General features: G+C 53.6%; 1 protein-coding gene across 4 annotated transcripts in view; it reads right to left on the bottom strand.

The window, feature by feature from the left end:
- Positions 1–2022: 2022 nt before the first annotated feature.
- The window catches only part of PLCG1 (phospholipase C gamma 1), a 39427-nt gene continuing 28799 nt past the window's right edge, over positions 2023–12650 (bottom strand). The window contains exons 25-32 of one of the 4 annotated variants that reach the window (XM_062204207.1): positions 12220–12316; positions 11867–12091; positions 11634–11782; positions 9870–9984; positions 9592–9753; positions 9414–9502; positions 9120–9304; positions 2023–8946 (exon numbers count right to left, since the gene is read on the bottom strand). In XM_062204207.1, coding sequence (XP_062060191.1) covers positions 8904–8946; positions 9120–9304; positions 9414–9502; positions 9592–9753; positions 9870–9984; positions 11634–11782; positions 11867–12091; positions 12220–12316 — 1065 coding nt within the window. In that variant the 3' untranslated portion in view covers positions 2023–8903. Of the gene's footprint in view, positions 8947–9119; positions 9308–9407; positions 9503–9591; positions 9754–9869; positions 9985–11633; positions 11783–11866; positions 12092–12219; positions 12317–12650 lie in introns of all 4 variants that reach the window. The other 3 variants (XM_062204204.1, XM_062204205.1, XM_062204206.1) reach the window with 3 other exon arrangements.

Raw genomic sequence — 12650 nt, 5'->3', positions numbered from 1 at the left:
TAAGCCTAATGCACTGACCTATGTGCCTGTTTCTTCTCCCCAGCCAAGTGTAGAGTGAGAGGAAAGTGGGAGAAGGGGTGGGGGAGGATGGAAGCTGATGTGCCAGCCACACTGTGGCCATAGCTATGGTCCTGAGGTCTTCAGGGCCCTTCCTCAGCCCAGGACAGAGCTTCCTGGGGCAGGAGAGCACACTGGTGCAGTAGCAACAGTGTGGGCTAAAGGGATTTGAGGACTTCCTGGAATTATTGGAGCTGGGCTGGTTTTCTGCATGAAGACCTGCATAGGGGTTCCTGGCAGAACACACAGAGGCCTGCCCCTACCAAGGGCCTGGCAGGCTGCTCGACACATGCCCCATGGGTGCTGGGCACCCTGGACAGATTGGAATATATCACCCAAATTGGAAGTTACCCTATCCACTTCCGTCTAACCTTCCTATCCTTTTGCAGATTGAGAGAATCAGGAGAAAAGGTACCTTTGAAACATTGAAAACTTGTTCACAGAGCTCTACACAAACCCCTTTCTTCCTCAAGACTAGCTGCTGTGAGAGCAGCAGGTAGCAGGGCCACCAAGGATTTGTCACCTGTGGTCCCACTCACCTCTTAGAAGCCACTGCTTCCTGGGCCCAGCTGGGAGAGAGAATGAGGAGACTCCAGAGGAGGGGGTGGGCACCTTGGGCCAGACCTGGCAGTGTTTTAGGCACTGTCTTCTTCCCCATCCCACCCAGGGTGCCTGCGAGGGGGTGGCATCTTCCGCCTCCCTGGAGAGGGCACTCTGTGGAAACCAAAAGCCCTAGAACCATCACTCTTGTCAAGTACTCTCCTGCCTTCCCTGGCCCAACAAGGGGCACTCGTCTCAAACAGGGAAGTTGTGGGTACCTGGCAGGTGCTGCAGCTTGGTGTCGCGCCCTTCCCATTTGGGGACTGAAGGTCTTTGGTTCCGAAAGCCTTTGAGGAACTGCCAAGAATGGTGAGTGAGGGATTGCCTTCCTTAGAGAACAGACACCTGGGATTTTCCCCTTTGTGTTTATGTACATGCAGGTTAATTTATATATACACACATACAGCGCAAATATTCATCAGCTGCTTTACTCGTAAAACGTCCATCTGACGTATGCACTTGAGGAACTTTGTGGCACCTGGGTGTTGGGGAAGTGTATTGGAGGGAATGTGGGTGCACGGGGCAGCTGGGGTGGCCCAGCATGAAGCCATCTCCAAGTGTCCGAGAAACCACCCAGTGTGCCTCACCTCCAGAACCCTGCATGTGGTGGCCCAAGGGCTGTGTCTGTCGGAAAGGATTTTTCTGTGTTATTTTGTTACCACTGATGTTACGTGGTGGATAAGGTCACTGAGGACACAGAGAGCAGCCAGCCTTGGGCACCAGCTCATCTTTAGGTGGAAAGGTGCTAGTGCTGCCTGCCCCGGCACATTTTCTTGCAGGTGTTGGCTCTGTGCACTAGCCAGGGCCATGCTGCGAATGGCAGGACTGCCCAGGTAAGGAATCCTGGACCGAGTAGACCCTCCCTCCTCCTTCCTGTGCTCTTGGATGGGGCTAAATAATGGTGGCTTGGACCTTAATGCTTGAAACAGTATAATCAAAGGTGACAGAGGCAGTCACCAAGCAGGTGCTTAAACGGATGTGGTGGTAGATACCCAGGGCTTGGGTGGAAAGCTCTGTATGCAGCCAGCTGAGCACAGATACCCTCCCCGCCCCGCCTCAGCCAGAGATGTGGTCCCATCACAGGACAGACCGCTATGACAGCCTGCAGTCGTAGGTGTGGTCTGTGGGTGCACAGCTAAGAGGTGCAGTGGGGTCACTGTCATGAAGAAGCCCTTTTTGTGGTGACTCATACGTCTCTGCACTTGGACTTGGAGGTAATAAGATCATCTTGTAGTTTCTTGTCTCTCGCGACTTCTAGTTGCCTAAGTTCTTTTTTTACATGGGTTGTAGATCCAGTTTTAATAGGTAAAACCAGATCAGCATTCTGTTAAAGAAACTTTGAACTTATGATACATATACTTTTCATATTTTAATTACTTGTTTTAATTTTTGACAACAGCAGAGACCTTTTATTTGGGGGTTGGGGAGTATCATTCTGGGGAGTCCTGGGCTCCTGAAAAACCATGGCATGGACAGCTGCTTGCCAGCACTTTGGGTGTGACGTAGAGCTCCTTTTTATCGGCTGAGCAACAGGTGGCTGTTCTGGTGGACCAAAGCACCGTGACCCAAGGACCCAAGTACTGTGCTCTCTGGAGGCAGAAGGAGGGAGCTGAGCAGAGTGTTAAGTGGTACCTTGTGGGCTCCTACATGTTCTAATGGCTTCGTCCCCAGCTGGCTTTGGGAGGCTGTCCCTCTAGGAAGTTGCAGTGTGTTCTCCAGGCTGAGATGTGGCTCCTCTGAGTTTTACCCTGCTCGGTAGCCCAGTGACAGGTCCTGTGTCCCCTCCCTTCTGCTCTGGGACATCTGTCCCGTAATTGCCTCCTGTGGAAGGTGGCTGTCGGCCTTCCTGGGTGGACGTTGGTCTTTCTATGCACATCATCTCCCTCACTCCCTTCTTATGCTCTGTCCCTGTCCTGGGTCCTGTTGCCTCTTGTCTTCCTAGTCTTCTCTTGGACCCAATTTCTCAGATTGGAGCAGATTTTTCAGCTCAGGCATCACAGCCCACTTGGATAAAAGCATTTTAAAGGAGAGGAGAAGCAGCCAAGAAGAAAATCTTATGCAAAACCTAACCTGGATTTTGAGATCTTCCTAAAGTCACCACTGTCTTCCTTGCTCAGTTTACCTGGGGGTGTTTAACTCAGTTTTTGCATATTCTTTTGTATCGTAAGGCTAGAGAACTCACTAGACATATAAAGGTATACACAGCCAACCCTTCCAGGCAAAGGCCTAACAGAACTTGGTTCTCCTCTTTCCAGACATGGAGCCTTTTCATTAGGGTCTAACTCAGCTTCCTTCTCTCTTTTCCCTGTAACCAGCCCTCCTGGCCTGCCCCAGAAAACCCCCAGCATCTGAGCAAGCAGGGAGCTGTGGGCTCAAGTCTCTCCTAAGCTCCAGTGCCCACCTGGACCTGGCATCAAGCTGAGGTACCCACCATCTGGTTTGCGCTGATCATTTAAGTGGGGTCTGGGGAATGGCTGAGCTGTGCAGCGACCTCAACATCATGGACTGGTTTTGATTCTGACCTTTACTGGGTGGAAGTGGAGTTCGAGGTGGCTCCTTGATTGCTGCCTGCCCAGCTCTTAGTCCCAATGGCACCTGACAGCTCTTGGCTAGAATTCCTTTCTGCTGGAGTCTGTGTTTGCCCCGAGCCAGGTCCCCCTGGGAAGGCTGGGGTGAGGGAGGCCACAGACATGCTCCCAGTCTGTGTTTTATTGTGAAGTAGGAGCAGCACACACCAAGCATGTGGCCCTAGACACACTTGAGATCCTGCTTTTTGGCTTAGCAGCCGTGAGCTCACTTGTCAGGATGAGCCAGCCAGGGCCTGGTCCTTCACCAGAATGGAGGCAAGACAGACATGTGTCAGCCCCGGATGCAGCAGGAATGTTTCTGAAGTCTGGAGCAGGGGAGGAGCCTGGAGCTTGGGGGCTATATTAGGCAGACTCTGGTTACCATGTGGACAAGATCAGGAGCAAGCAAATGCTTCCTTTTTAGAAATTGTTTTGATCAGCAGGCCAAAAGGAGTCCCTAAGAGTGGATGTGCGGTTGCTGCTCTGTTGTTGCAGCTATCAGAGCCTGGCTCTGCTGCTGCTCCAGCGGGAGCCGAGCGGAGTGGGCACAGGGCCAGGGCGCTGTTCTGGAGAGGACGCTGGCACCTTCCTTCCGTGTGCCCACGTGGGCAGAGGGCCAGGGTCCATGGAAGGAGCCCGTGTGGTTACCTGCCAGCAGGCCTGTTCCTTCAGACCGGCTCGGGGCAGGGTGGGTGGTGGACATGGTGCACGCGCCGATGAGCAGCTTTTCCTGGTTATTGCTTTTTCATTTCCTTCTTTATAAATGGACAGTTGAGGATTACTCGTTGTGACTGCAGTTGAAGGTGAAATTGTCTAGGATACAGGTTGTTGAGTCACTGTGAGAAGCCTGGTCTTTCCTGGGAGGAAATCCCAGCCAGTAGAATCACTGTGAAAGAATGAAAATCCACCACGTGGTACCTATGAGTCTTGTGATTTGTGCTTCAAGATTCTTCTCATTCATCCCTGGTGCGTGCCCACCCAGCTGTCTCTTGCAGTTTGCTTGACATGGGGCCAGAGCCTGATGTCACTCTCAGAGCTGGCACCCACTCCTTAGCAGGGACCTGGCACAGTAATAGGCCTGCTCAGGAAACTGGGCGAGGGAAGTGGGCACCCTTGTGCAAGCTCCCACCGCACATCTGAGCAGCCACTTTGTTCAGCTGTTTCAGGGAGGTCAGACTGTGCCATAATTGTTATTTAAAAATCACGCCAACCCTCCTCTTTCCTTTGCTGGCCATTGTTCATTGAGTTTTACTGAGCACAGCCTTTGTGGAAGCCAGGGAGGTTGCCAAAGGCTTGCAGATCCCTTCCTGACCAAGTCCCAGTCCCTGCACGCTAGCCCCTGTCTGTGTTCTGGTCTTCAAGCAAACCCTGCTGAGGTGTGACTGGGGAGGACTGGGGAGCAGCCTGCCTTTGCTGCACTTCCTGTCTCCCAGAGATAGCCGAAGAAGTGATCATCTTGGTGCTAAGTGAAAAGCAAACTGAAACTTTAGCCAAACTGACAGTGTGAGAGGGCCCCACCCCTACTGTGGCCAACCCTCAGACCCCAAACGAAGGAAGTGGCACAGTCCTAGCATTGAGATCTGCGGGGAGCCCTGGGAATTCTGCACCTGGGGTCAGTGTTTACAGGACACAACGTGCCTTTGGTTTGGACTCTGGTTGTGCTGAGTGGGGGCTGCCCTCCCTGGGCTCAGTCTCCAGGCCTCACAAGGTCCCCTGTGGGGATGCTGCTATTTCTAAGATGCAAATTGCACATTTCCTAGATTTTTGTATCTGTGGATTTGGATAAGGGAGGGGAACAGGGACAAATTGCTTGTACAGTTTGAAATGGGCCTCAATGGTACTTCAAGCCCTTTGATTGTTCCTAAATAAAAATGTAAATACATTTTACATCTGCTGCCTTCTTCTATGTGGGAGGTCAGGGCAAACAAGCTCAGAACACTTTCTATCTGCTGACTTGCTCTGTGGCCAAGACTGACCTTATACGGATGCTCAAGCGGCCGTTTCCGTCAGCTCACTTCAGAGGAGCTCCCGGTCCCCCGCTGCTTGTATTGCTGAGGTCACTGTCATGAATTCTCTGTGAAAGAGCTGCTGTTCTAGAAACTATGCTAAAAGGGCAAAGGCAAATCTGGAGACATCAGGGCTCTGGTGAGACGCTGGCGCGGTGTGGCGTTTGTCTCCTCCCCCCTGGGAGTGAAGTGCCCACAAGCAGAGCTTACACTTGCTGAGGGGACTGGTGAACACGCGCCAAGGACCCAAAGGCCTCCTGGAGGAATCAGACGAACACAGGTTTTGTTGGGGTAGTCCCAAGTGCCTGTGGCAGAAACTAGAAGGTGCCCCTGAAATAAAACACCTGGGGCAGATGCCAGGGCACAGTGGTGACTCTGGTCCAGGTAGACACCAGGGCCGGTCCTCACTCGGTCCTTCCAGAGACCGGGGCCAGACCAGACTGCTGTGAAACCCTGCAGCTCATTAGCTGAACCCCGTGGTGGGCACAGACTCGGGCAGTGGGCAGTTGTGGTGGCCTCAAGGCAGGGAATGGCACACCCACACTGGCCCTCAGGCTGACAGAGCCTGATCCACAAGTGTGAGGGAGGCATGCCCCCATTCTGCCCACTGAGCTAGTTCAGTGGGATAACATGATAGTGTGTTGGTGTGGCCCCGCCCTGCCAACAGAAGTGATATGGTGAGATGTTGGTTAAACACTGAGTTTCTTGCCCCAGGCCCAGCCCTCCAGTGATGCTTCTGGTTAGGAGGGAGGCCCCTGCTCTTTCTGCTCATGGCCACAGATAACTGTTGGTGGCAATTTCCTCAACTGAGGTTAGAAACTGCTCCTGCCTTCAGTGGTCTTGTGGCAGGAGACAATGTTGCTGAACCCCAGGGCAATGCTGTCTGTGTGTGTCCCTTGGGGACAAAGTGAACATCTATTGCTTTGAACCTGCTCTCCAGCCAGGAAGTCTTAGGATGCAGACGGGAGAGCATGGAGGCTGCAAGGGAATCTGCTCATTTTGCCAGCACCCCTGGGATCAGTGACTTTGCCTCCCTCTGACAAAATTACCTTGGAGCTAAGGCCCCAGGCACAAGTATTTTTCAGAAGCTTCCCAAGGCCGAGACTCCCTGGGTTACAGCCTTGTGGGTGGAAGGCAGTGCTAACCAATTTGTGCACTGTTTGGACACAGCCCGCATGTGTGGGGTGAAGCAAGCAACTGCTGGATGCCAAGACATTCAGGCCCAGGTAAGAGTCCAGCCCCATCAGCACACATACTCCACCTTGCTGTACCTCCTGGGTCACTGCAGGAAACTGATGTTTAAATTTGTGTGACTGAGGACTGCCATATTTTCCATTAGGAAGAACCAAACATTTGCAGGAAGAAGCAAAGTGAACGCTGTAAGGAGCCCAAGATAGGTGCGCCAAGGGTCTGAGAAGCCGCCTAGCGAACAGGGCTGTGCTTCCCCCAGGCCATGTTCCAGAACTCAGTAACCAATGAACTCAGGGGTCATTGCCAATAAGCCAAAGACAACACAGGTGGGCCCCAACTGAAGGACCAGCGGACTTCCTCCTTCCCTGATTAGGAATGTTTTCTCCGTGGTGCACAAGAATCTGCAGTAGGAAAACATGGATCATGAGACCCAAGTTCCTTCCTCCTACCCCCTTCTCTGAGCAGAAGCTGTAAAGCCCTTAGAAGAAAGCCCCAGGCCAGCCAGAACCCAAGCTCTGTGGCTGTCAGATCCAGTTCAGGGCATCACATGCACCATTTAAAAAACAGAGTGGTGGCCAGCACCACAGCTCACTAGGCTAATCCTCCGCCTACGGCACCAGCACCCTGGGTTCTAGGCCAGGTTGGGGTGCCGGATTCTGTCTTGGTTGCTCCTCTTCCAGTCCAGCTCTCTGCTATGGCCCGGGAGGGCAGTGGAGTGTGGCCCAGGTGCTTGGGCCCTGCACCCCATGGGAGACCAGGAGGAAGCACCTGGCTCTTGGCTTCGGATCGGCGCAGCGAGGCGGCTGTAGTGGCCACTTGGGAAGTGAACCAACGGAAAAGGAAGACCTTTCTCTCTGTCTCTCCCTGTCTAACTCTGCTTGTCAAAAAAAGAGTGGCATCATCTTTGTCCAACTCTAGCACAAACCACTACAAAAACAGAACCGTGAGAAAAGGACCTTTCCAACCAATGCTGCAGGCATGGAGATTTGGGTTCCAAGTTACAGAGGCAACCAGAATGGCACCTGGCAACACACCCTTGGAAGCTGCTTGTCTGAAATGATAGGTTTCTGTGGAACCAAAGAGGGTGCTGGTCGCTCCTCACCCACCATCAAAGCTGGCTGGAGCCTGGATTCCAGCAGGAAATGCATGCTATCCAGTCACACTGGCGGAGGACAGGCTGGGGGAGAGTGGCCCCATGTCTGATGTTAGCCCAGAGGAAGGGAAGACATGCTGGGCCTGAGAAGCTTCCCGAAACTACTCACCTGCTTCAACTGCTGAGTAACTACTCAGGGACAGGCCTTCCTGGGCTCCCCAAAAAGCATACAAGTTAAAGGAAAAGGGACATGAGGATGATTTATTTGGCAGTCAGATTTGAAGAGGGCAAGAGAACTAGCAAATGGCCAACCCAGAGCCCAACCATGGGCAGTGGGTTTGCGTGTGCTGGATGCTGGCTATACTATGAGGCACCTTTGCGCCCACGGGCCTGGACCCCAGTTTCTGTCCTCAGGTGGGGACTGCCTTTCCAAACCTTTCCATCTCCTTATTTGTGACTAGGCAGAAGCTGCAGTAATGCGCCAGCTCCATCCTGCACCTGCCTGTCTTCACACCTCCCCACGAGACAGGCAGCTTCTTAATCCCTTTCTCATTCCTAAGAGAAAGCACACCGAGTCATCTTTGCCTTAAACAAACAACCCACCCTACCAGAGTAGGCTTGGCTGTGTCCTCTCTGCCCACCTGCTCCTCTCCTCCTGAGCACGCCTCCCAACTTCCACAACTGAGCTCTCCCAGCGTGGCAGGCCCACCTGCCAGTCTCCTCTCAGAGGAAGAGACTGGGTAGGAGGAGGAAATAACTTAGCTACAATACCACTGAGGAGAAAAAAATAATACTGCTATTTCCATCATGATCCCCGGTTATCTTTCAGGCTGGGTGGCATCCCCAGCCGTGGGCGATGTGCCCTTGTGCTGTGTCCTCTGCTCGGGCGGGGCAGAGCCCTTCCCCACACAGGCCCTGCATTCCTCTGTCCTGGCTGCAGGGGCGTCGAGCTTCTTACCCTGCCCAGCTGTGGTTTTAAAGCTACAGGACAATGTAAACTTTGTTTCCTTGGCCCAGCAAGGCTCCTCCTTCTTCTCCACTCTTGAGAACCTCAGCGGCTCCTTGGAGCCTCCTGTGCTGTGGGCTGAGGCAGCCACTCCACGGGGCTTCGGCTGTGGTCCTGGCCCCACATGATCGAAGGATCCACCTCCAGAAGTCAGAGCCAGATGTGTGTGCTTAATGCGAGACCCACTACAGTTTTTGCCTTCACCCAGAGCTGGGCATGGAGGCCCCAAACAGTACATCTCATTAATGGCTTGGTTGTCTAGCATTCCCTGCTGGAATCCAGGCTCCAGGCTGCGAGACCAGGAAGGCTGCTCCGAAGAACCCAGCTGACGGCGCTCCACGAGGCGCACACCCCTGCTGCTCTCCAACAAGGCGGGAGCACAACTAGAGGCGGCTGTCTCCATTGACCCGAGTCCTCCTTGGGGCCCTGGATGGAAGAGAACGTCCTTGCTTGCAGTGGGGACTTGCAGCCCAGCAGTGCAGCCCCGACTCACACAGTTACAGCTTTTCTCCCCAAGAGAAGCAGACAACAAACTGGACAGTCTTCCTGGCTGTAGTGCCCCTCCCCTATACTGCCCACTGCCCCTCCGCCTCCCTCACCTTCGTTCTCGACCATCAAAATGGTCTGCAAGATGCTCCTGGGAGATGCGGAAGTCCTCAAACGGCTGCTGGTAGCGGGCTTCAAAAGAACCTTCTCGGGCTCTGCCGTGAAACAGCTGGCCTGAGGCATCTGAACCCCGTTCCCGCAGGGACGTGCTACCAAAGGGACTGAGATCACCATTCTCCTGCTTCAACAAGGGCCAGTGCACAGAAGTCAGCGACAGCCCTGCCTCTGGGGAGGCCGCTGCCCGGCTCTCCGCCCAGCCCAGGCCAGCTACCCCTACTTACTGCTACCTTGGCAGGGAAAATGTCGATCTTGATGAGCAGAGAGGCCAACTCCAGGTCCTCACTGTAGTTGTTCTTCAAAGGCACTGCTCTGTATCCTGGAGGAGCAGCACCGGCATTCAGCCCAGGAGAGAAAGCAAGGGCCCAGCCTACCCACTAGAACATTACCTTGAAGAAAGGACCTCACCTGTCTTCAGGCCTTTCACTGGGAAAGTAGCCTGAGCCAAGAAGTTCTGGTCACTGAACATGTCTTCTTCATATACCACAAAGCGCAGGAAGGCAAATTCAGGGTTGCTGATCTGGAAGTGGAAGGGCTTGGCGGGCCACATCGGGTTCAGTCCATTGTCCACTGCAAAATCAGAGCAGATGGCTTCAGGCCCCACCCCGAGAGAATGGGGTGAACGGTGGGAGGGGTCCGCAAAGCCTCCCAAAAGAGGAGGTTGTACCTGGAAAAGGCAGACCTACCCACAAATTCTGTCTTCTGCTTGGTACTGTCATACTCTGCTCCAGCCACCTCAATCTCCACAAAAGGACACACAATGCCTCGGCCATTCTTCGGCAGATGCCGGGCCCCCAGCACCTGTGAGACAGCCAAAGCTGAGGCCAGGTTTGTCTTTCCTTTTACCCCAGGTTCCCAGGGGGAAGGCACAGGGTGAACAGCTGTGAAGTGGAGGCAGTGTGCCCTCTGCTGGCCACCAACGATGCTGCCTTTTCTTTCTTTTTTATTATTTGACAGGTAGAGTTATAGACAGTGAGAGAGACAGAGAGAAAGGTCTTCCTTCCGTTGGTTCACTCCCCAAATGGCTGCTACGGCCGGCACGCTGTGCCGATCCGAAGCCAGGAGCCAGGTGCCTCTTCCTGGTCTCCCATGTGGGTGCAGGCGCCCAAGCACTTGGGCCATCCTCCACTGCCTCCCAGGCCACAGCGGAGAGCTGGATTGGAAGAGGAGCAACCGGGACTAGAACCTGGCACCCATATGGGATGGCGGCGCCGCAGGTGGAGGATTAACCAAGTGAGCCATGGCACCAGCCCCAATGATGCTGCCTTTAAGCCCTTTACTGAATCAGGGCCCTAACAGTGGTCCAGGGGAGCTGCTACCCATAAGAATTTTAATTTTATTATTATTATTTTTTTTACAGGCAGAGTGGACAGTGAGAGAGAGAGAGAGAGACAGAGAGAAAGATCTTCCTTTTGCCATTGGTTCACCCTCCAATGGCCGCCGCAGCTGGCGCACCACGCTGATCCGAAGGCAGGAGCCAGGTGCTTATCCTGGTCTCCCATGTGGGTGCAGGGCCCAAGCACTTGGGCCATCTTCCACTGCACTCCCTGGCCATAGCAGAGAGCTGGACTGGAAGAGGAGCAACCAGGACAGAATCCGGTACCCCAACTGGGACTAGAACCTAGGGTGCCGGTGCCGTCGGCGAAGGATTAGCCTAGTGAGCTGTGGCGCCGGCCTACCTATAAGAATTTATTTGAAGTTATCTTAGCTTTAGCCAAAAATTTTTTTTTAATTTATAAATCAGTTTATTTACAGATTTTACCCTTAAACTACATTTCAGTTGACAAATCTATTTACACAGTTATACATGGGAATGCATCTCAGTTATTTTACAGATCATACTTGCAAACTACACCCTTAAGTCTGCTGTGCATGGCTAGCCAAAAATTTCATGTGAAGTTTGTAACTCACTTTGTATGACACCAATATCTATTTTAATATAGAAGTCTTTCAAATAATTTCTCCTCATCAGAGTAGCAGGATGTATACCCCATGTTATTCCCACTCCTCCTTCAAGATGGCTCAGGCCTCCCGGACCCTGTACCCCACAGGACTGGGCTGGCTCCAAATGAGGAGGCAGTGAGGGAGCTGATCTCTCGCTCAAGCCCAGTTCTAGTCAGGCTCAACAGTGACCCCAGCTTCCTGCCTGTCTTCTGGGCTCCAAAAAGGGACCAATTATCTCAACTGCTGCTGCCCTCTGCCACTGGCAACTCATTCCTAGCAGGGGTCTGTTGCTGACTCCCCCTCTCAAGAAGCCATGTCTCGCTCCAGCTTCAGCAGAGCCCAGCTCCAGTGTTCCTCCCCAGCCAAGTCACAGCAATGCTGCACTCTGCTGGTTTTCTGCCCCTCCCCATTCATACCAATGAGCCCCATTCTTGGCAAGCTCAGCATAAACGTTCTTCAGCTGGGAAGCCCCTTTCCCACCCTAAGCCCAGACAAGCACCACCCACCTCGATGCAGATGGCACACGGCTCTAGCCCCCGGAGGCTGCTCTTGTCGAATGGATCAAAGGCCTCATCCCGCATGGTGTTGGGCTGCAGCACGTAGCCACAGTGCCCACCAGCCATGAAGAGGGCCTGGTTCATCTGCATAGGCTTATCTGCAAGAATCACATTTGGATTCGGTACATTCCAGCTCACATGCCACATCACACCCCCTCCATCCTGTCCAGAGGCCTTCTCACCTGGGGTCTGGAAGTTGAGGGCCACCAGCTGACTGCCACAGATCCACATGGGCAAAGGGTCGTAATTAGAGGAGTCTAGCCTCTGGCCCTTGGGGTAGATGCGAGAGAGTTGCAGACGGTTGTACTGGAGGAACTTCTTGCCTTTGGCCTTGTTCACATATTTCTCAGCCTTGGTTTCCGGGAAGGATGACATGTCCCGATAGCAAGCTCGCTCTGTGCCGATTTCTGGGCCAAATAGGAAGAGTTTACAGGGCCTGCCCACCTAGGTAGTGCTGAGGTCACTAAACACCCCCTTGTACCCCTATGGCATCCCCCCAGGCATACACATCCCCCTCCCGGGCCCCAGCCCTTACTCTCTTCGTCGAAGGGCACAGGCCGGCAGTAGACGACAAGCTCAGACAGTTCCAGAGCGATCTTCTTCCTCCGTTCCATCATCTTCCCCTCAGTGAGCTGGTGACACACACAAGGCCCTGTAGCCCCAGGCTAGAGCCCTGCCCAGAAGAAGGAAGCCCCTGACAGCTTTGGGCACATCCATGCTGCAGGTGTTCTGGGCCCCTTTGCCTGCACCTTCAGATCCCACTGGACTAAACAAAGGCCCTCTGTCATCAGCCCTGAATCACCCTTCCTATTCTCTGTCCCCAGGATGCACGTGCTTGCAGGGGACCAAGGATGTCCATGGAACCCATGTCCCAGGAACCCCAAGGCTGGCTGCACTCCCCAGATGCTTTCTGATCATCTAGTATCTATCTTCCTTCCTGGCAAAAGTACTACCTCCTGGGTTCCC

The sequence above is a fragment of the Lepus europaeus genome, chromosome 10 (assembly GCF_033115175.1).
Source record: "Lepus europaeus isolate LE1 chromosome 10, mLepTim1.pri, whole genome shotgun sequence".
Lineage (NCBI taxonomy): Eukaryota > Metazoa > Chordata > Mammalia > Lagomorpha > Leporidae > Lepus > Lepus europaeus.
The sequence above is the reverse complement of the archived record's forward strand: the minus strand, read 5'-3'. Positions and strand labels throughout refer to the sequence as shown.